This window comes from Schistocerca nitens, chromosome 1 (genome assembly GCF_023898315.1).
Source record: "Schistocerca nitens isolate TAMUIC-IGC-003100 chromosome 1, iqSchNite1.1, whole genome shotgun sequence".
Lineage (NCBI taxonomy): Eukaryota > Metazoa > Arthropoda > Insecta > Orthoptera > Acrididae > Schistocerca > Schistocerca nitens.
In genome coordinates, this window is record NC_064614.1 from 1,176,074,824 (window position 1) to 1,176,096,960 (window position 22,137).

A 22,137-nucleotide genomic window follows, 5' to 3' on the forward strand; every position below is an offset into this window, starting at 1 on the left:
AGAACTTAGAACTACTTAAACCTAACCAACCTAAGGACATCACACACATCCATGCCCGAGGCAGGATTTGAACCTGCGACCGTAGCGGTCGCGCGGTTCCAGAGAGCATCATCTCTATCCTACAGCTAATTTTATACGGCTAGTAATTTTATTCACAGATTTTATATGAGAGTTCAATTCAATAGCCACAGCCAATAACTCACTCTGTGCTTGAAAAGTTCTCTTTCCTTGTGCTTCTGATATCTGACACATCATAGGAGCCCAATAATGTGAAAAGGGGTAAGGTGGAATACTATTTCATGATATAAAATAAAATACCTTCTGAAAGATTATTTCAATGATTAAAACTAGCTGATGCCTTAATTCAAAATAAATATGCAATTACAATATCAATGTCTTCACAGCATTGCGGATGCAAACAATGAAGTAACCACTTTTGTTTGGGACTTGTGGGATGAGGAAGTGCACCGACCACAGATGAAATCTGCCCAGATTTGGGTTGGGTTGTTTGGGGAAGGAGACCAGACAGTGAGGTCATCATTCTCATTGGATTAGGGAAGGACAGGGAAGGATGTTGGCCGTGCCCTTTCAAAGGAACCATCCCGGCATATGCATGGAGCGATTTAGGGAAATCACGGAAAACCTAAATCAGGATGGCCGGACGCAGGATTGAACAGTCGTCCTCCCGAATGCGAGTCCAGTGTCTAACCACTGCGCCACCTCGCTCGGTGAAATCTGCCCAGAGGATTAATGATGAGGTCAGTGCGTTGATCAGCCTGGATGTGGTTTCCCACATCCCACTAAGTGACTACTGAGCTGGTACCCAAGTCCTGCATCAGTTGCACAATTCAAAACATTTAAGAAACTTTTCCTTATTTTCACATGACTAACACTACACACAGATAGTCAAAATACACAGATTTCATCCTGAGGGTTACAGGTTGGCAACAGGAAGGACATTCGGCCATCCCTTATATTGCCAGATCTATTAATTACCGTACTGACCCTGTGCTGTTGCAGAGAGGGGGCAAAAAAAAAAAAAAGGTTACTGCTTTCTAGTTATTAATGACAATGAATGTTAAAATATTTGCTGTTGAACATAAACTTGCTATTGGCTTAATTTCACCCAAACAGGAAAATTATTCTCTGTGAGGGATTTTCACAAAAGATACAGTAGAACTCATCCAAACCACTTTCACTGATTTTCATATGCAACACTTAGGTTTGTTGTGCTAAAGTGTCAGAGACCCTGACTTCGGCATATTAACATGGTACCATTCTTTCAGATCTGACAATCATCTACTTGGTTTCCAGAATGAGATTTTCACTCTGCAGCATAGTGTGCGCTGATATGAAACTTCCTGGCAGATTAAAACTGTGTGCCGGACCGAGACTCAAACTCGGGACCTTTGTCTTTCGCAGGCAAGTGCTGTACCAAGCATGTGCCCGCAAAAGGCAAAGGTCACGAGTTTGAGTCTCGGTCCGGCACAGAGTTTTAATCTGCCAGGAAGTTTCATCTACTTGCTGTTTTCTGCACTTGTTTAGAGACTATATATTTCAAAGTTCTTTTATTTTTTTCTCTCTTTGAAACAAAAATGTTCTACGTGACAGGCACCTTACCTGAGAAAAATAATGCAAACTTAAATGAGGTTACCCACATTTAGTGAAACATAAATACACATTCAGACATGGAATTCCTCACACACACTGTACAGAACAAACATGACAATTTTACATACACTACTTGTAAAATGCTTTGATGTAGTCCTACTGAACTGTAAACAAAGAGACCAAGTACTCTGTATGGGGCAATAAATTTTAGGATTCAATGAACTCTTACAAGATTAGAGAACAATAGTTAGACAATTAATTATAAAAGAAATGTTTACACAAGAACAATGCACAGAGTACTGCTATGTCTTTCATCTGATTTTCCCAAAACAAAAACATTCAAAAAATTCACACAGACACGATACAAAGAAAAGCTATATGATATATCTCCTAGTTTTTTAAGATGCATCTGACCAATTAATGGAGATTTACTTCAAATACTACGTAAAAGATTTTGAAAATAGTGGAATAGTAAAAAGATCACACAAACACAAAAAATCAATTCCTATTACCAGACAATGAATACAATAAGAAGCATAAGTTTTCAAAGCCTGCATAAACAGTGGAGTTATCAGGGATCCATCATTGGGTCACTTATGTGGAGGATACACCAATTAAGGAAGCATTCAGCTTAATCAAAGAAGGCAATGTGTTAAAAAAATAAACCTGGAGGAAAATTTAAACCATCATCTCCTGAAAATGGTGACATATGTTAACATCTATGAAAAGATAGGCTACTTTGTGCAAAATACATCTCGTTGAAAATAAGCAAACTGAGAAGCGCAATTATCTTCTTGTGATGTAATGTAGGCTATTACATTCACATAATTCATACAACCTACTTGTATTTGATCATTTTCTTCATATCATCATCATCCGAAAAATGCAATAAAACTGTCCATATAAATCCTACTTGCATCACATTCAAAGTACTTGTATTTATGGACTTATTCATATAATAAAATCAATGCCATGGTCAGCATGTTGCCATATTTTACATTAACAAAGTGCATTTCTCCATTTTATTATAGTATCTTAATGAAATTCCAATGGGGCTTATTTGGTCCTACCTTGTCAATTATATAGCATTGGTAGTAAATGTACTTATAATTCATGGAACATGTAGCTCTAAACAACTAACAACATTGAAGAATTCTTTGATTTACATAATGAGGATAGTACGATTTGAGTTGTTTATATTGTGACCTACTGTGCTAATACATTATTTATTATGCCTTTTATTTTCTAATAGCCTGCCAATTACGAAAGCCATTCCACTGAAAAAGGATCCACGACTAACAAATTCTTGATACCCTGCTCAGAAGGGAATCCAGCATAATAGAAGGCAATAATAATTCTGAACTTTGGTCAATTATATGTGGTGATTTTTATAAATACTTAGCTTAGGCTCTCTCTCAACCAAATTAAGATTAAAATAACTATTTTCTAATACCGTATCCTCTGAAATAACACAAAACTTGTCGAAAGGGTAGTTTACTCTAAATATAAGTAAGACTATTCCTGTCCACACGCCTTCTCTAGCAAATTATTTCAATCCCAATGTAACAGTTTGTCAAGAAAAAATGTTACGATGATGCAGACAAAAACAATTTTCGCCTACAAAAAAGCAAATATTCAACACAATCCTTCTGCACGCAGTGGTTAACCAGGCACACAGTTACCTTTTACGAGAGCACAATTAGATCTGACGCCAGACACCTGCACATCACAGTTACAGGAACAATGCTGACATTCTGTGTGTACGCATTTCATCAAAATATTGACAACAGTCGAAAGCTTTGGATTTTTAATACAAGTCATTACAAAATGTATTCTTAGAAATATGAAAACACATCAGTCGACAAGTCTCAAGTATTGGATTTTGTTACGAAGCTGTTGCTCACTTCGTTTGTTTTAGTTTCCGTAAGCATTACAACCTCCCTACCAGTCAACTGCTGATAAAAACTATTGTGGCCACTTTTTATTTTTACATCACTGAAGCACAAGAAAACTGTTTACCAAGAACATTGTTTACTCTATTTAGCGCTATAGTGTCGTCCTACTTTCCAAAATTCACTTTAATTCTATGGAACGTAATGAAAATCAGAAACACACACTGCTGTTTTGTTGGAAATGCCATCGCAGTAACCAAATTCTAGTTGTGCCAAAAAAACTGAATTTCGCTATCTTCCGAAAGGTTGGAGGTTCCATGAAATTTTGGTTCTCGTAGTCATTGATAGTTTATTTTTATTCATGGTCAGAAGTAGCGCCTAAACACAAACTTCTCATTCGTATATCGTCTACTAACGATGTACCACGCATTGTAACTCTATACTATTGACAATAGCTGAATACTCAAGAAGCTAAACTAATTCATGTCGAGCGGTTCTCAGGTCTTGTCAAACAGAAGGTAACAACATAGAAAGCGACGTTTTAAAATCTTCGTTGCTGACTGACGCATTTCATTGGACGAACAATATTGACAATGGTATCTTCTTTGAGCACTCTACTTTTGGATTAATATCATCCAGTTACATAGCATTAACAACTTACGTATAATATTTTCTAGCGTAGCTGAGTAATCCTCCATCGCCACAAACACTGCATCCACTGCACAGTAGTCTTACCAACTGTACAGCCATTTGTCAAAACAAAATACTCAGACCTAAATGCCCCTGATACAAATTGTGGTATGTTGCTTTCAGTTTCGCAGAAGTTTCATTTAATTGTTTTCGTTGTTCAAGTAAAAGCAAGTTTTAATTGTAATAGACATTATACTGCGGACGTTTCTACGCAAAATTCAATTGCATCAGCTGATTCATCAAGAGTACACCGCAGCGTTCAATCAAACATTTTCGTAATGATACTCGATTTTTCTATCACTTCCAATGACCTTTCCTACACGGTTTTTCACCTATAAAAAGCCATAATGGAGTAAAATAGTTTCAGAAAGTTCTCATGTAGGCCTTATATCCAGCGCTTAAGAGAGTAGCTTAAAACAACAGTCAAGAAACATTTAGGTCTACCTGAAGAATAAATACAAGGATCACGATGTCAAATGTAAATTTTATATACTGGTACTAGTTTTATGAAGAAAATTTATGATGAAATGAAAAGCTGCGACTCAAATAATATCTCTGCTATGCATCTACTCTAAAGTTTCATTACAAAATTTGGCTACCGTAGTTGTAGATGCGTCTTCCTTTATCGTATCAGCTCTCAGCTAGCGATTAATCACGTACGCACTTTAAAACATCATTACTAATTTTGAGAAGAATAACAATGATGACAGAAAGTTAATGATTTTCAACGAAGACTATTAAATTGCGATTTTCATTTAACTATCGCATGTTTACGGTTCTCGCAGACTAGTCAGTATCGCTAGCAAAAATACTGCTATCGACAATAGTAAACATTAGAAGAGTGATTTGAGCACTATAGGATAGTAATCAAACTCCTGTTGAAACATTTGAAGTTTGTGTTAATGAACTCCAAATGTGTATGTTAAGAACAAAGCTTCAGGATATGTGGAGAATTAGCATCAATACTGGACATAACAGATTTGCATACCTTTATAATAGTGTTAAGCTACAATGTATTTGTGAATGATCGATAAACAGAATTTTTTATGATTTTATTAAATTCTGTAGTATTTCTTGATTACATTGACGTACTTTACTGGGTACAGAATGAGAAATGACCGTAAGATACAAAATGTTACAGTGAAGATCGTGTCTGCTGCTACACCTTATTTCAATAACAGAAAACCATTCGAGTTCTGGAAAGCAACTGGATTTTTTTTTCTTCCAGCTATTCTGTTTGGGATACATTGTATACCTTGGGCCCCACACACATACTTACAAGGATAGGTCTCCAGCAGTGGTATCGACTTTTCGAAATCATCTATATGGTTATGTAGGTTAAGATCCGCAGTATCACACAATGCAGATGTTCACCTTAGTGGGCCCTCATTTTCTAGTAATTGACGAAAGGAATTTCGAAATTTTGTGTGGCATTAAAAATGTTAAATAGTCTGGTTGTGTGGTGTAAGGGACAGGATAGCAGCTTCACATGCAGGAGGTTCTGGATTTGGATCTTGCCACATGCTGTAAATTTTTAAATCTTTATCTAAATAACTTTGATCATCATTTTTATTCAAGTAATTGATTTAAAAGTTTAATTTTTTCCATTCCTTCGTCACATCATTTCAATCATTATATCAACTTCTTCATTTGCTCCCATTTTCCACCTATCATTCTTTTTCCACTTGGAAGCTTTGTTCATGTGCTTTTAGTTAATTTTATGTATTAATTTCAATTTAATTTATTTTGTTTCATCACCCTGTTTTTTTTCATTCATATTATTGCATTCATTACATCTATTTCTCATTTTGTTTGAATTTTGCTGTACTTAAAAGCCCCTTTTTCATTTAAATCTTCACCTTCGTTATTTTGTGCATAGTGCAATAGTTATTATGTTATGTTTTAAATGTTTGTATGAGGATTACCATGCAAAAAAGTTACATATCTGGCAACAAAAAATTCATTTTCCCACCACTGCACAATCAATATTGCTGCCACTCGAATTCAAAAATCTTAGCAGTAATCCAAGCGATTTCAAATCGAAACTGAAGAGTTTCCTCATGGGTCACTCCTTCTGTTCTGTCGATGAGTCCCTTGAAAAATTAAGCTGATTCTTATTAGATTGCTGATAGCGTTTACTTAAACTTATGGACAGACTTTTTTTCAGGTTCATGAACATTTATTTTTATGTGTTATTACTTTTATGTTGTAAGTTCGTGTACTGACACGTTCCATGACCTTGGAGATTTGCTCCTCAATTTGGTCGTACAGAACTTGACGTAAATAAATAAATAAATAAAAAGATTATTTGGTCTTTTGTTTTCTAACTGATAGGTCGGAATTTTCGAATAACTGAATATAATAATATATAAATATAATTAAATTCATATTCATAAAAATTCCGATTGGAAAAAGAAAGATATGAAGAAAAAATGAATCAAATGTAAGAAGTTCATATGGTGATTAATATAAAGTAGAGGAGTAGAAATAAAAAAAGTTGCATTAAAACCAATTAATTGAATTAAAAGCAATAAGCAAAGTCATTTAGATAAAGATAAAAAAACCAAATTGCTGCACCCGATAAGAATCGAACTCAAAACTTGTTGCATATTAAGCTGTTGTCCTATCCAGTACACCATGCAACCAGAGTACATAATTAGATTTTTTAACTCCATTGGGAATCACGAGAATTCCGAAATTTTTTTGTCAGCTATCCACAATCGAGGGTCCACCAGGGTGAATGGATGCAGGATGTGATACTTTGTGTCTTAACCTACATCACCGTACATTTGGTTTTAAAAAGTCGGTCCCACTACTATGGACGTCTCCTTGTTAGTAGTGAGCTCAATGACTTTACTCGTTAGTAGTGAGCTCAATGACTTTATGTTATCTGATTTCCTGTCATGGTGTTCCAGCACTTGCAAATCATCATGTTTGCACCTGTTTATTTTAACTTTGGTGAAGTATTTTGTTTACATCCTACTGAAAGAATGTTGCCTAAGCTCTTACAGATACAGTGCAATACCATCTCCTCTGAGGGGCGATCTGGTTCTCGCCTAGTTGTGACAGATGTAGTGTTGGCGGGCTTTGTGCATTGTACTTTTCAGCAGTGATTTCCTGTCATGGTGTTCCAGCACTTGCAAATCATCATGTTTGCACCTGTTTATTTTAACTTTGGTGAAGTATTTTGTTTACATCCTACTGAAAGAATGTTGCCTAAGCTCTTACAGATACAGTGCAATACCATCTCCTCTGAGGGGCGATCTGGTTCTCGCCTAGTTGTGACAGATGTAGTGTTGGCGGGCTTTGTGCATTGTACTTTTCAGCAGTGTTAGGTACATCATGTATTTTGTGTGGTTTTAGTTTTTTAAGGGTGTTTTATATCAAAATTTCACGTGTTAGTTAGAGTATACCATTGATTTACTTACTGTGTATGTTGTACTTTTCAACAGTGTTACATAATGTGTTGATATGTTTTCACTTTTTCAGCAGCATTATTTTCAAAATTTCTTGTGCTTGTTATACCATTGATTTACTTCTTGTGCATGTTACAGTCACAATATAGACTATGTATGTGTGATTCCTCTTCCAGTCACATGCTGAGTGAGATGATTATGTCAGTCTTAATTCTGTACACTTCCACTTGGGAGGAATGGGGCTTATTCACCATCCAGCCATCCTGAGTTGGGTTTTCCATAGTCATCCCTAGTTGCTAGAGTAAATACTTGGATGGTTCCTTTGATTAGGCCAAAGCTGACTTCCTGCCCTATCCTCACCTAAGCCTATCATACACTGTTATTGTTTTACATATGTATATATTATTTCTGTAACATATGACAGTCTGATACTGTTGCACTGAATGGTCTATAGACAAATAAATAAATAGGTTCTGTGTGTGTAGATTTTTTTGGCATGCAGTAAATACTAACAACCCAATACATCCATAAATTCATTAAAGGAAAAATCAAGAGTGATCAATGTATGAACGGAGCAGTCAGTGGTACTGAGAGAAACCTCTGTATCAATTATTGGGTAAGAAGCTCCCATGTGGCTTGCCTCCTGATGATTCAAATTTTTTCATGAATCCTTATTATCAACTTAAGAACATGACAGTGACCCAAAGAGATGTCAAATGATCAGGCACCAAAATTTTTAGCTCTCTTCCTGAACAGATAAAATGTCTAAGAGATCTCTTTTTAAAGTTAAATTACAGAAATATTTGTTAAATATGTCCATCTATTCATTAGAAACGTTTTATGCACCAAATGGGGACACTGCATTTAGAGAGAAGTCTCCATTTTATAAACAAAGAAATGGCTTTCAATCTTCCAATTTAAAATATGTAAAACTGTAGTACTGCTTTTCAGTTATGTAATAATCAAAGAAATCTGCGCTTATATGTACTTTTCTTATAAATCTTGTGTTAGAATGTGTAATTACACAGAAAATCTTTAGGTATTTAAAGAAGATTGTTTTGTATATTTCGTATCTTTTTGTAATTTTGTTGTTTTGTATATATGAGTTGTTCCACATCTCATGTGACATGCTCACACTTCAGGATCTATATAAAATGAAATAAATACATAAATAAAATTAGCAGTCACGATTTTTCTAGTAGATGCTAAACCCTTTCTACTACTTTGTTATTCAATTACTTCCAGACAATCTACACCATCACATTGTTTACATTTCGACAATTTCTTTATCAAAGAAGATACTTACGAAATTATACAAAAATATTTGCCAGAATTATGTGCATAGTGGTAAATTAAGTCAAAGTTCTATTGCTAGGCAGATATTATTTATTTTAAGCGATTCATCTATGTAAAATATATTTATCTCCTAAGCAACATCATTGTACATAAAGAAGCTGAATAGTTATTTCTGTAGAACTAGGTGAACATAAATATAATTAATATACATTGACCAAAGAAGCAACCTATGCAGAAAGGAATGACAAGAAGAAGTTTGAAGACAAAGAAATACCGCAGGATGATAACTATGCTCAGGAATGGTCTTTGGTGCCATGTAATATGAAACAAATCTCCATTTGTAGTCTTCTCCAGGTCATATTTTCAAAATTGTCTATACCTATATAGTAGATCATTGCAGTTTCAACTAAATTTCAGAAAAATAAAGTTTTTAATTAGCAACATGTCCTAAAAAGTAAAATGTAAGATATAATATTTTTATGGTTAATATACATAATGTGTGGAATTAAATTGGTCTAGTATGTTAGTCATCACATTATCATGTGTAGTAAAAATTGGCTGTCTCCACATGTCTGTTATGAAATTAAATGAAACATGAATTTTTAAGAACGATTTCAGAAAATTTTGTACATAGTGCAAATTGTTGAGAAGGTACTCTGCATTAAGTGTGATGAACTACAAAATTTTAAAACATATATAAAAATAGTGCCTGGAAGAGAGAGTAAAGATTTTTATTTAATATGGTGCCAAAAAAGTGCCCATAAGGTACCCTCCCAAACATAGGCAATATATTGCTGGCAGCCTTAGCAGTGATGCCACCTGCAACACATGATTAAATTCAGGCAATATTTCAAACATTGTGCATTTGCGCAATGGAAAATTAACTTTATTTAGTAAAATCTCCAAGTACTTTTCTCTTTTTAACTTATTTCATTTTCATTTTCAATATTAATTCCTTTTCTCTGACCAATTGAAAAACAGACATCTAAAATCTTAAAGTTGATCTACATGCAACAGTCTACCAGCACAAATGTTTGTGCACATAACATCCATGCAGACAGATCCTGACATGTAGATCACAAATTTTTTTAGATACAAAATGTGTGCAAACTGGGAAATGAAGCTGGAACATGATGATGTGTTCATACTACATGAAACATCGATGCATCACTTCATTGGTTCATCCCAGTACTGAACAGCATAATTGAGGTTATGAGATATGGTACATTAAGTGATACAAAAGGTCTGGATACAGTATCACAATTAAGGAACTAAAAAATATAAAGTTTATTAAAGGCTGAAGCATAATTCATAACAAACATTCTGCAAAAAATGTGTATAATAAACTGCTGAGAAATGAAACAATTGGAAATGTTTCAGCCAAACATTTCAACATATAGACATTTATTTGCTAGAGAATAAACGCAAACACATCAAACAACATATTTACCTCATCTGTTGTTGTTTTTCTTTCTATATGCCAAATAAGTTAAAATTAACAGCGATTTTTCTTTTTCACTAGAGGTGAGTTATTAGCTGTTGAATGAAAATTGTTTAAATAATTCATATTCTTATGGCTCATAAATGTAGGCTCTTTCTTTGTCTAGGTACAATACTGAAGCAAAGTAACTTTTTGCTTAGAGATATCTCATCTGTGTTCGAAGAATGCTAGAAAGTAAAACATCCAAGTTACTTAGAGTCTTTGCAACCTGTCACAAAAATTAAAGCAAACAATAAATAAAAACTTAGAGAAAGACACAAAATCCAGTACAATAATGTGAGTGACCATGACAAGAATTATTTAACTTCCAATGTTAGTAGATTATGTTACAGTTCCCAGTTCCACCACCTATGTTAACATCAAAACCTTCTTCCCAAACTTAATGTTGGCACACTGTTCCATTCTGTTGATGACATGTGTGAACGCTGGCATTTGAAATATGTTGTGGAATGTTTTCACATTTTTGGATGTCTAATGCATATCGACATTTAGTAATTTGGGTGAGATAAGTTAAAGACTTCTAGCACTTAAACAAGAGGCTTCAGCCATGAAACACATTGGTGTGTTATGTAAACATGGCTGTAAAGTGTGTAAATGCTATGAAGGTAAATCAAATAAAGAAGATAATTGAAACACTTGTACAGGGTATGATTCGGTATAAATTTAACTGTATGTCCTGTATTGATTACTTATGTCTTCTTGAATGTGATCATGGAAGTTGGCTGAAATGCACAATTTGCTTATGTGACACTTCAGTTCTGAACTCTTAGTTCTGGTTAGTTAGTTTGCTACAAGCTGACTCTGATGTGGAGTAGTTCAGTTTACAGAATATAAATTGCATGGTGGCTGAAGACAGGCCATTTGCAGATGCGTTCACATAACACAAAATAATATTTAGTTTAGTCACTGAAGTCGCTATTTAACACTTCTCCAATGAATAAGTGAGAATTTTCTACATAAAAAGTCTTCTGTTTTATTGAAGGAGTTGCCCAGAAAGAAGTTTTCCACCTTGCTTTGAAATTTAGCCTTGCTGTCTTTCAGACATTTAATATCACTGGGCAAATGATAAAATAATTCACTAGCAGCACCATTCATTCCTTTCAGCAATACAGTCAGTTTCAATAAAGAGTAATGAGGATCATTTTTTTCTAATTTTGCGGTCATGGCTTTCATTATTCCTTCTTACTGAATATAAATAAGCTAAGCATGTTAACTTACTGATTTATCTGGTTCAAAGACCCTCTACAAAATAAAGAGCAAATCTGACTGACTTCCTTACAACCTCAAGAATTTGTTTCTTTTCAATTTAAATTCTCATAATCAAATGTACCCAAAAATTTAAATACCCAGCCTTACTTATTAACCACTGTGTATGCTTCAGATTTATCACTGGTGATGTACTCTTTGGCATGCTGAGCTTAATATGATTCACTTTTTAAAACTAAGAGAGAGACCATTTGCAGTAAATCAGTCAATAATATTTACAAAGAAATTATTTAAAATTTTCCTTGTTCTGATGTCTTTTGCAGCTGATTATAATACTTGTGTAATCTGCAAATACAGCTGTAATGCTTATTAAATGGATGTATATTAAATGGAAGACCATTAACACACATGAAAAACAACAGAGGAACTAATATTGAACCTTGTTGATCTCCATTTACTGTCCTGTCTGTAGCTGTTCAATTATGAAATACAACTTTCTGCATTCTATCCATTAAGTATTATGTGACTAACCAGTTAGTTACTCTGTTGATTATGTAAGAACTCAGTTTTTGTAACAAAATATTGTGATTTGAGCACATAACAGAAAATACAGTGTACAGCAGCAAGAGGTTGCTACGATACGTGAATAATTTGGACAATGCATTTTTCATTTACCTAGCATGGGATTGCATCATTATGAGGGGTAATTGCATTATTAATCAGTTATTGGTTGGTATGGTGTAGCCACACTAACATTTCTGTAGAGGTGCATGCTTAGAATGTACTTTCACACCGCCTTTGACAGTGGGACAAAAATGGGCCCTCGCAGTCCCTGTGTTCTACATGGGACAAGCTCTGCAGTGAGAGCACTTTTATGACTCTGAAAAGAGCATGCTGGGTGTTTACAGCCTATGAGCGGTACCCCGTCATGTGGCCAGTGGAAAAGGGGGCTTCTCACAGCAGACCTGCGGTCACTGAGGAGGTGGGACCAAGACGATACTGAAACCACAAGACTGTTGAAACAGCGTCTTGTAACCGCCACGATCAGCCTTTTTAGCATGGTGGAATGTACTGTAGAATGTCTGCTGCAGATGGGGACTAACTGTCACAAAAGTTCCAATGGCAGATGCGCAGGTTTATTTCCACCAAAGGTTACAGAAAAGCATCTGGTTGGCTGAATTTGTAGAGAGAGGAGGGGTCACAATTTGTTGAAGTTTGTTTGATGGCTTCATGACTTGGAGAATGGGAGGTATTCCATTTGAGACGAGGTGGTGACTAGCTGCAAGAAGGGTTCACGCTAATGAGGCGGGGTTTGCTGAAAATTAGGCACTTGGAAGTGAGCAGACTCCCTGGCAGGGAGTCGATAGGTACACATCACTAGACTGTGTGTTATAGGACTCTCTGTGAAGTGTCGATAAGTGCACTTGGCTATTTGAAACCACTGATTTCGCCACTAGGATGGTATCATTCGTTTCTTTCCGAGTGCATAAACGAAACTGTGCTTTGTGGAGACCGCAGCATTATAAAATGCTTCTTTACTACCACACGCTTGAGTCAAGTCTATGTTCCTGGCTTATGAGAAAGCACAATTTTTTTGTTCGTCTCTGGCTTTGCACTGAAATATCTTCGAACCTAGGAGTTTGCGAATGCTGCTTCTCGTTCTCTATTCTATCAGCATCTTCGGCTATGCAACGTATGTCGTCTGCAGGACCGCCGTTTAAAGGCACATTTGCATGCAGAGCTTTTATTAGCAGAAAACTTAATTATAAATAATGAAATAAAGAAATTATCTGAGTCATAGACATAGTCCGCGGCTGTATAAATATTGTATGCAGCTGCAGGAAACATTTGAAGATTTTTGATCGTCAGATTATTGGCAGAATAAGAGGCATCTTTTGTTTTCTAGGTCTTGTCCAGATCGGATGTACTTTGGCACACCGTCATTAACACTGCATTATTGTATTAATACATTTACGAATTGCAACCAAATAGCTCTCGCAATTGCATAATTCAAGTCTCAATGTAAGTGTCGTAATTTAATTGAGTTTTATTTCAGAACATACTGTATTACTAATCTGTATGTTTTATTTTGTATCTTTAGTCAATGTAAGATTGTTGGGTTACTTGACATGGCAAAATGTTCCGTACTTCTCTTGGCATGGCAAAATGTTCGTACTTCTAAGCAAAAAGTCGTCCAGCTCGATCCAACGTCGTCTTTGGGTGCTGTCTTATTACGAAGTCCAATTATAGTAAAACACAGAGAGACGAAACACGGTTAATAAATACATGAACGGATCTTTAACATAAAAAAAGGCCATGCTCAAGCGCCGAGAGTTTGTATGATATTTAATATTCACTACTATAATTCATTGTATTTTCTCTATCCAGGTACGAACGAGCTAAAAATTAAAGCCGGCAGCAGTGAGCAGATCGCCACTGCAGAATATAACTTTCCAGCACTGAGTTCGGTGATACATGCAACTGCTTGGCAGATAGGGAGTTAATGTTTAACAGTAAACATGTTAAGCTCCATTTGGTTGCTCGCACAGCCCTTTACAATAGTACCAGTCAGGGTGCAGCTTCGATGCTAATCAGTATCAATCACTTACTGTTTTTGTCTTGTAAAGGGGGATGCTATTTTGAATCAAATCATAGACTTTTGCCAATCTCAGGTTTAGCTTGATGAGCAGGAGTTCACATCTTATATGGCCGGCCGGTGTGGCCGTGCAGTTCTAGGTGCTGCAGTCTGGAACCGCGTGACCGCTACGGTCGCAGGTTCGAATCCTGTGATGTCCTTAGGTTAGTTAGGTTTAAGTAGTTCTAAGTTCTAGGGGACTGATGACCACAGATGTTAAGTCCCATAGTGCTCAGAGCCATTTTCACATCTTATATCTGTACTTGCACAATTTGCATATTTTTCTTGAGAGTTGTTTTTATAATAAATATATTACTCGGTACCCAGTTGTTCTACTTTTCCTATGGCTAGATTGCAAGTGCCGATCCTGATTAACAGTGAAGTAATGTTACAACTCAGGGAATTAACCCACATATTGCTTCCTGTTGCATGTTGTCAATGGCAGAACTAATTTAATTCGAACCTTTTTTACATTACATTGACAGACACACATGCAGTTAATGGGGGTAGCATTGGATTTGGCGACCCTGCCCAGGATGTTGCGCCGGCCGCGGTGGTCTAGCGGTTCTAGGCGCTCAGTCCAGAACCGCGCGAGTCCGCAGCTCGTGGTCGTGTGGTAGCGTTCTCGCTTCCCACACCCGGGTTCCCGGGTTCGATTCCCGGCGGGGTCAGGGATTTTCTCTGCCTCGTGATGACTGGGTGTTGTGTGCTGTCCTTAGGTTAGTTAGGTTTAAGTAGTTCTAAGTTCTAGGGGACTGATGACCATAGATGTTAAGTCCCATAGTGCTCAGAGCCATTTGAACCAGAACTGCGCGACTGCTACGGTCGCAGGTTCGAATCCTACCTCGGGCATGAATGTGTGTGATGTCATTAGGTTAGTTAGGTTTAAGTAGTTCTAAGTTCTAGGGGACTGATGACCACAGATGTTAAGTCCCATAGTGCTCAGAACCATTTGAACCAGGATGTTGCACAAATAAGATCTTTTGTGAAGAATCAGATAATATATTATCAGCACATTGGGTGTAAACTTCTAGATAGGAGGACTGGCAATAACTGTCTCAGTAAATTTAAAAATAATTATATAGAATCTTAAGTAGGTTGCTGTCTTTTGTATCTGTATATGTTTCTACACTCAAAGCTGATATAGCAAGTGACGCTACTACTATACAACAAAGTTTTTTATTATTTTTACTATTTTATATTAGATGTAGAATTAATTAATAACTGAATTGTCCGTTCATGAGTAGCATCTGTTCCTCGCTCCTGAATAGACTAAAGAACCACAAAGCATGCAAAGGAAGCCTTAACAGTCTTCCTGTTATGCTACATCTGTATGTGTGGTATGGACACAACTTTGTACTGTATGTTAGGATAGGTCTGGAACCGATAGGCACGATCCAGTGTATGTCAAAGTCAGTACGTAAGAATTTGCATGTGTTATTGTACTGATACGTGTTATTGTACTGATTTTTCATCTAGAGTAGATTGTGGTGTTCATTTTCACATGTAGCAAGGCGCATAAAGTGAGTAAGTATGACGAAATGGCAGAAAGGCATCAGGTAAGAGAAAATACATTTAAGAGCCAAAGAAACTGGTCACCTGCCTAATACTATGTAGGGCCCCACGACCACGCACAAGGGCTGCAACACGACGTGGCATAGACTTGACTAACGTCTGAAGTAGTGCTGAAGGGAACTGAAACCACAAATGCTGCAGGGCCGTCCATAAATCCGTCAGTGTACGAGGAGGTGGAGATCTCTTCTGAACTGCACGTTGCAAGGCATCCCAGATATGCTCAATAAAGTCTGGGGAGTTTGGTGGGCAGTGGAAGTGTTTAAACTCAGAAGAGTGTTCCTGAAGCCACTCTGTAGCAATTATGGACATTTGGGGTGTCGCATTGTCCGGCTGGAATTGCCCAAGTCCGTCAGAATCCGAAATGGACATTAATGGATGCAAGTGACCTGACGGGATGCTTATGTACGTGTCACCTATCAGTCGTATCTAGACATATCAATGATCCCATGTCACTCGAACTGCACACACTCCATACCATTACAGAGCCTCCACCAGCTTGAACAGTCCCCAGATGATTCGAGGGGTCCATGGAATCATGAGGTTTTCTCCATACCCGTACACGTCCATCTGCTCGATACAAACGACACTCGTTCGATTAGGCAACATGTTTCCGATCATCAACTGTCCAATGTCGGTGTTGACGGGCCCAGGCGAGGTGCGTCGTAGAGTCATCAAGGGTACTCGAGTGGGCCTTCGGCTCCGAAAGCCCATATCGATGATGTTTTGTCGAATGGTTCGCACGCTGGCCCTTGCTGATGGCCCAGCATTGAAATCTGCAGCAATTTGCAGAAGGGTTGCACTTCTGTAACACTGAACGATTCTCTTCAGTCGTCGTTGGTCCCGTTCTTGCAGGATCTTTTTCCAGCGGCAGAGATGTCGCTGATTTGATGTTTTACCCGTTTCTTGATATCCACGATGCACTTGTGAAATGTTCGTAAGAGAAAACCCCCACTTCATCGCTACCTCGGAGATACTGCGTCTCATCGCTCGTGCGCCCTCTAATAACACGTTCAAATGGTTCATATGGCTCTAAGCACTATGGGACTTAACATCCGGGTCATCAGTCCCCTAGACTAAGAACTACGTAAACCTAACTTAACCTAAGGACATCACATACACCCACGCCCGAGGCAGGATTCGAACATGTGACTGTAACAGCAGCGCGCTTCCGGACTGAAGCGCCTAGAACCGGTCGGCCACAGCGGCAGGCCAATAACATGGTCAAACTCGATAACTTGGCGTTATAGCAGCAGTAACCGATCTAACAACTGCGCCAGACACTTGTCATATAGGCGTTGCCAACGCAGTGCCGTATTCTGCCTGTTAACGTATCTCTGTATTTGACTACACTTGTCTATACCAGTTTTTTGGCGCTTTAGTGTATCTGGGATGACGATAAGAGCATCGTTCCAGCTGAGCAACAGAAACCACACATTGAAGTACCTTATCTTGAAGATACTAGCAATGATCAGATAATAGGAGATCAGTCAGATAACGAAGAACAGACGAATAGTCATGTAGAGGCTGTAATGCCGGCTCGAGACTATCAGGACGTCGAATCAGGCAGTTTGAGAATACAGAGAAGGGATTTTAGCACGCCAAAGGGTCGATGGGCATGAGAAATGTTTCATACGGAAAGAGCAGATTTAAGAGAAGCTAGACCCTCGCCCGTCAACGTGGGGGGACAGGAACCAGAGGCAGAAAAATGAATATGAGGTCTGTTTTATACTCGATTGCCTGAAAGAGTTAAAACGAGATGGGGAAACGAATATGAAACGTTTGCAGACCGATATTAATAAGACAGTACAGACAGACAACCAGACGTTTGTATTCTGCGCAGAAATAAAACAAGACATTTCAAGCACAAAGAAACAAGCGAAAGATGCGAGAATAATCGCCAGAGGTGCAAAACATACTGCGCAAGAAACACAGGCGGAATCACGAAGTACGACAAAATCGAGAAAAACTGTTCAAAGCAAAATTCGCGGTAGAATAAAGAATCTAGAAGAGGAGAAAGTGCAACATTAAAAAAATTTAACTAGTGAAGAGCACGACGCAAAATTCGGAGAAATAGAGAAAGGTTTAGAGCAAAGCTTTCTACAACGTTTTGAGGAAAAAGAGCCCTAACGATTATCGAATGCATAGGAAACCAACACACACAGGGGCAGTGCCACGCGTACATAGAGACGCCGGGCGTAAACCCGCCACAGCGCGAAGGGTCACAAAATGGGGTACGTAAAATACCAGCTGTGCATGAGGACAGCACTATTTAACCATCAGCGACACAGCTCTGCTCTGAACCAGTTTTACAGGGCGTAGTTCAGATTTTACTGTGGTAGTAAGAAACGGAACCTGTGTGTGAAATCAATGCAAATCAGGAATTTCAGCAGTACAATAACTGCATTCCCTTAAGGAAAAGGGACCTATATCGTGAATGTGAGAGGGTCACACCAGTCAGCAGAGGCATCAAGAGCCGGCCGCTGAGACCGAGCGGTTCTAGGCTCTTAGGTCCGGTACCGCGCTGCTGCTACGGTCGCATCTTCGAATCCTACCTCGGGCATGGATGTGTGTGCTGCCCTTAGATTAGTTAGGTTTAAGTAGTTCTACGAGGGTCACTCGAAAAGAAATGCACACTATATTTGTAAAAATACAGTTTTCATTCTGCATGTGTGAAAGTTTTACAGTGTGTAGATACATCCTTCCCGCTTGTTTTCAAACTTAGTTCAACCTGTTCCCGTGAGTGGCGCCGTCACAGCTTGTCTTCAAGATGGCTGCTACACTTGACGTTCGTCAGAAGCAACGTGCTCTCACAGAATTCCTGTACTGTGAAAACGAGACAGTGGGAAATCTTCACAAAAGGTTGAAAATGGTGTATGGAGATGCTGCTGTCGATCGCAATCCAGTTAGTCGGTAGGCAAGCAGGTTACGTGATGAAAGCGGGCACGGCAATATTGAGGATTGTCCTCGCAGCGGCAGGCCTCGTACTGAACACTCTCCAGACAATGTGCAACGAGTTAACGAATTGGTGACTGCTGACAGACGCATCACAGTGAACGAATTGTCACGCTACGTTGGGATAGGGGAAGGAAGTGTTTGCAAACTACTGAAAGTGTTGACGTTAAAAATGGTTTGTGCCAGGTGTGTTCTCAGGATGTTGACAGTGGCTCACAAAGAAACAAGAAAAACGGTATGCAGCGAACTTTTGGAACAATACGAGAATGGTGGAGATGAATTTTTTGGAAGAATTGTGACAGGTGATGAAACATGACTCCATCATTTTTCACCAGAGACGAAGAGGCAATCAGTGGAGTGGCATGATGCAAATTCACCCAAGAAAAAAAAATCAAAACCACACCTTCAGTTGGAAAAGTTATGGCTACGGTGTGATTCGATTCCGAATGACTCTTGCTTGTGTACATCATGCCAAGTGGAACCACCATAAATTCTGATGCATACGTGACGACACTGAAGAAACTTCAAGCTCGACTGAGTCGTGTTCGACCAAATCGGCAAAAGCAGGAAGTTTTGCTGTTGTACGACAATGCACGGCCACATGTCAGTCAAAACACCATGGAAGCGATCACAAAACTCGGATGGACAACACTGAAACACCCGCCTTACAGTCCTGACCTGGCTCCATGTGACTATCATCTCTTTGGGAAACTGAAAGACTCTCTTCGTGGAACAAGGTTTGAAGATGACTCCCTTGTGCACGCTGCCAAACAGTGGTTCCAACAGGTTGGTCCAGAATTTTACCGTGTGGTTATACAGGCGCTGGTTCCAAGATGGTGTAAGGCACTTGAGAGGGATGGAAATTACGCGGAGAAATGAAAATATTGTTCCTAAAGGATGTATCTACACACTGTAAAACTTTCAAACATGTAGAATAGAAGTTGGATTAAAAAAAATAGTGTGCATTTCTTTTGGAGTGACCCTCGTAAGTCTAGGGGACTGATGACCTCAGATGTTAAGTCCCATAGTGCTTAGAGCCATTTTTGAAGAGGCAGAAAAAATGGAAAACGTTCTTATGTACGAAATATTATGACTGAGGGCAATAGAAGAGAGTCTAAAGAGGCGTTTGACCAAGAACGGTATCTACCCGTCAGAAAATTCCAACATTATAAAGAGAATGGGAACATGATGCATCCCCGAACTTTTATCGAACAATCTACAGAGGCAATACCACCGCACTGGCCGGAACAGAAGAATGATTTTGTTTATGCACACCTGCAAGATGTAGCCGCAGAAACAGTGCATAAGATGACCAGCTTAAAAACGCGATCCTGAGTCGCTACTGGTCGCGGGCCACGCGAAAACGAATAAAACATGAATTAATGATTTTCCAAGATATGGAGTCGCCCGGTCTTAAGCGTCCGGTGAAATTCTTTGATCAGATGAGCAAAAAAATCAATACCTCGATGTATCATGTAGCGACAGTGAAATAATTCGCATATGTTTTACGGAACTGCCGCGGATGTCGAAATGATACTGAAACATTCCGAGGTATCTTGCGGAAATGACTTGTGTAATGAATGAAGATCACGCGAAAAACTAGGGACGTCGTCGTAAGGCAAATTCTGAGCAGCCCTATTATAATATTAATAATGAAGGGAAATTGAAGAAGTCGAATAATTGGAATGGTAACGGAAACAGGGCACAGAATAACGGTCAGCAGTTCTGAAACCACAATAATAACGGGCGAAAGTGGAATGGTGGCCATAGGAATAACGGATCACATTTTCAGCGGAATCTAAAAGCGCCAAACGAACCTCTACCGGAGGTTGCGATTGTGGAGGTCAGTTCACCAAACTCAGAATGAATAAGGGAGGAAGACGGAGTACAAAATCGACTAGTACCCAAAGTGGGAAAGCCGGCCGCGGTAGCCGTGCGGTTCTAGGCGCTGCCGTCCGGAACCGCGGGACTGCTACGGTCGCAGGTTCGAATCCTGCCTCGGGCATGGATGTGTGTGATGTCCTTAGGTTAGTTAGGTTTAAGTAGTTCTAAGTTCTGACCTAAGATGTTAAGTCCCATAGTGCTCAGAGCCATTTGAACCATTTGAACCAAAGTGGGAAAGACTGCAGAGAAACCCGCATCTAGGATCGGAAACAGTCACGTAAAGTTATTATATAATACTATGATGGCATAGGAGAACTGCTATTTGAAGACACGCACACAAACCTTGAATGACTCCTATCTAATAGTCTAAATGTAAAAAGGTGAGATCAAGGTAGAAGCTGTTATGGGTAGTGGTAGTCAATTGTCAGCTATCTCAGAGCAATTATACGAGTGCAAAATACGTATATATCCCAATATTAAAAGTTTAGGAAACGAAACTATGGGGGACGATACTAGGAAACAGTACTGAGATGAATGGACAAATCAGTTGGAATTTCTGTGCCAAGGGTACAAGTTGATAGCGAATTTATTCTTGGTGCCTAATTTGGTCACAGGAATTATCATCAGAATGGACTTCCTGGCTGAGCATAAGGCAATTATGGACGTGAGACGAGGAAACGTGACACGAGCAAACAAAGGTAAAAATCAACATTAGATTCGATGAACAAGCTACGGAGGGACACATTCCCTCTAGTTGTCTAAAATTACAAGTAGAAAGTTAGGTTGGTGACACAACTAAGCAACACCTGAGGTAATCGAAGAAGGGATAACAATGCGAGAGAGAAGGTGGCAATTGCCGAGATCTATCAAGCAATTGATGTAAAGCTATTTCAGCTTACCGGAATCACAGAAATGATTAAAGCGGTACTAGAAGCATTCTTACTAAAGAGGGGGTCGATCAAAGATTTCCAAAACATGTTTAACATATAACCACACAAACCATTCCGCGTTCCACCTTATGCAATACCCTTGGCTTACCGGAGAAAGGTCTTTCTCGAGCTCCATAAAATGATGGATAATTGGGTGATAGAACAAACGTCGTCGACATATAATAATCCACTGCGAATTGTTGAAAAACAGGACTGCTGTATACGCCTAGTCCTCGATTCAAGACAAATCAACAGAATTATTGTGGAACAGACAGACAGACCAGGAGATTTGGATAATGTAGTACAGAAGTTTCATGGAGTGTCCGTATTTACATCTATAGATCTCAGATACAGATTCTGGCAGATCGAACTGGCACATGAATGTCGCAAGTACACGGCCTTCAGTGCGTCTGGTAAGGTCTTACAATCCGAAAACTATCGTTCCGGCCTGAATGTGTCGTCTGTGGCCTTTTTTCGCGGTTTAGGGACTATACTAGATGAGAATCTAAGGGACAGAATAATATGTTATGTCCATGACATAACAATAGGG

At 38.5% G+C, this 22,137-nt stretch overlaps 1 protein-coding gene across 4 annotated transcripts in view; it reads right to left on the reverse strand.

Annotated features, from left to right (window-relative positions):
• LOC126200231 (ADP-ribosylation factor-binding protein GGA2) overlaps window positions 1-4,428 on the reverse strand; it is a 136,800-nt gene extending 132,372 nt beyond the window's left edge. Inside the window, exon 1 of one of the 4 annotated variants that reach the window (XM_049936692.1) lies at window positions 4,165-4,428. In XM_049936692.1, coding sequence (XP_049792649.1) covers window positions 4,165-4,201 — 37 coding nt within the window. In that variant the 5' untranslated portion in view covers window positions 4,202-4,428. Of the gene's footprint in view, window positions 1-3,293; window positions 3,448-3,515; window positions 3,601-3,726; window positions 3,858-4,164 lie in introns of those variants that run through there. The other 3 variants (XM_049936693.1, XM_049936694.1, XM_049936690.1) reach the window with 3 other exon arrangements.
• Between the last annotated feature and the right edge of the window lie 17,709 nt (window positions 4,429-22,137).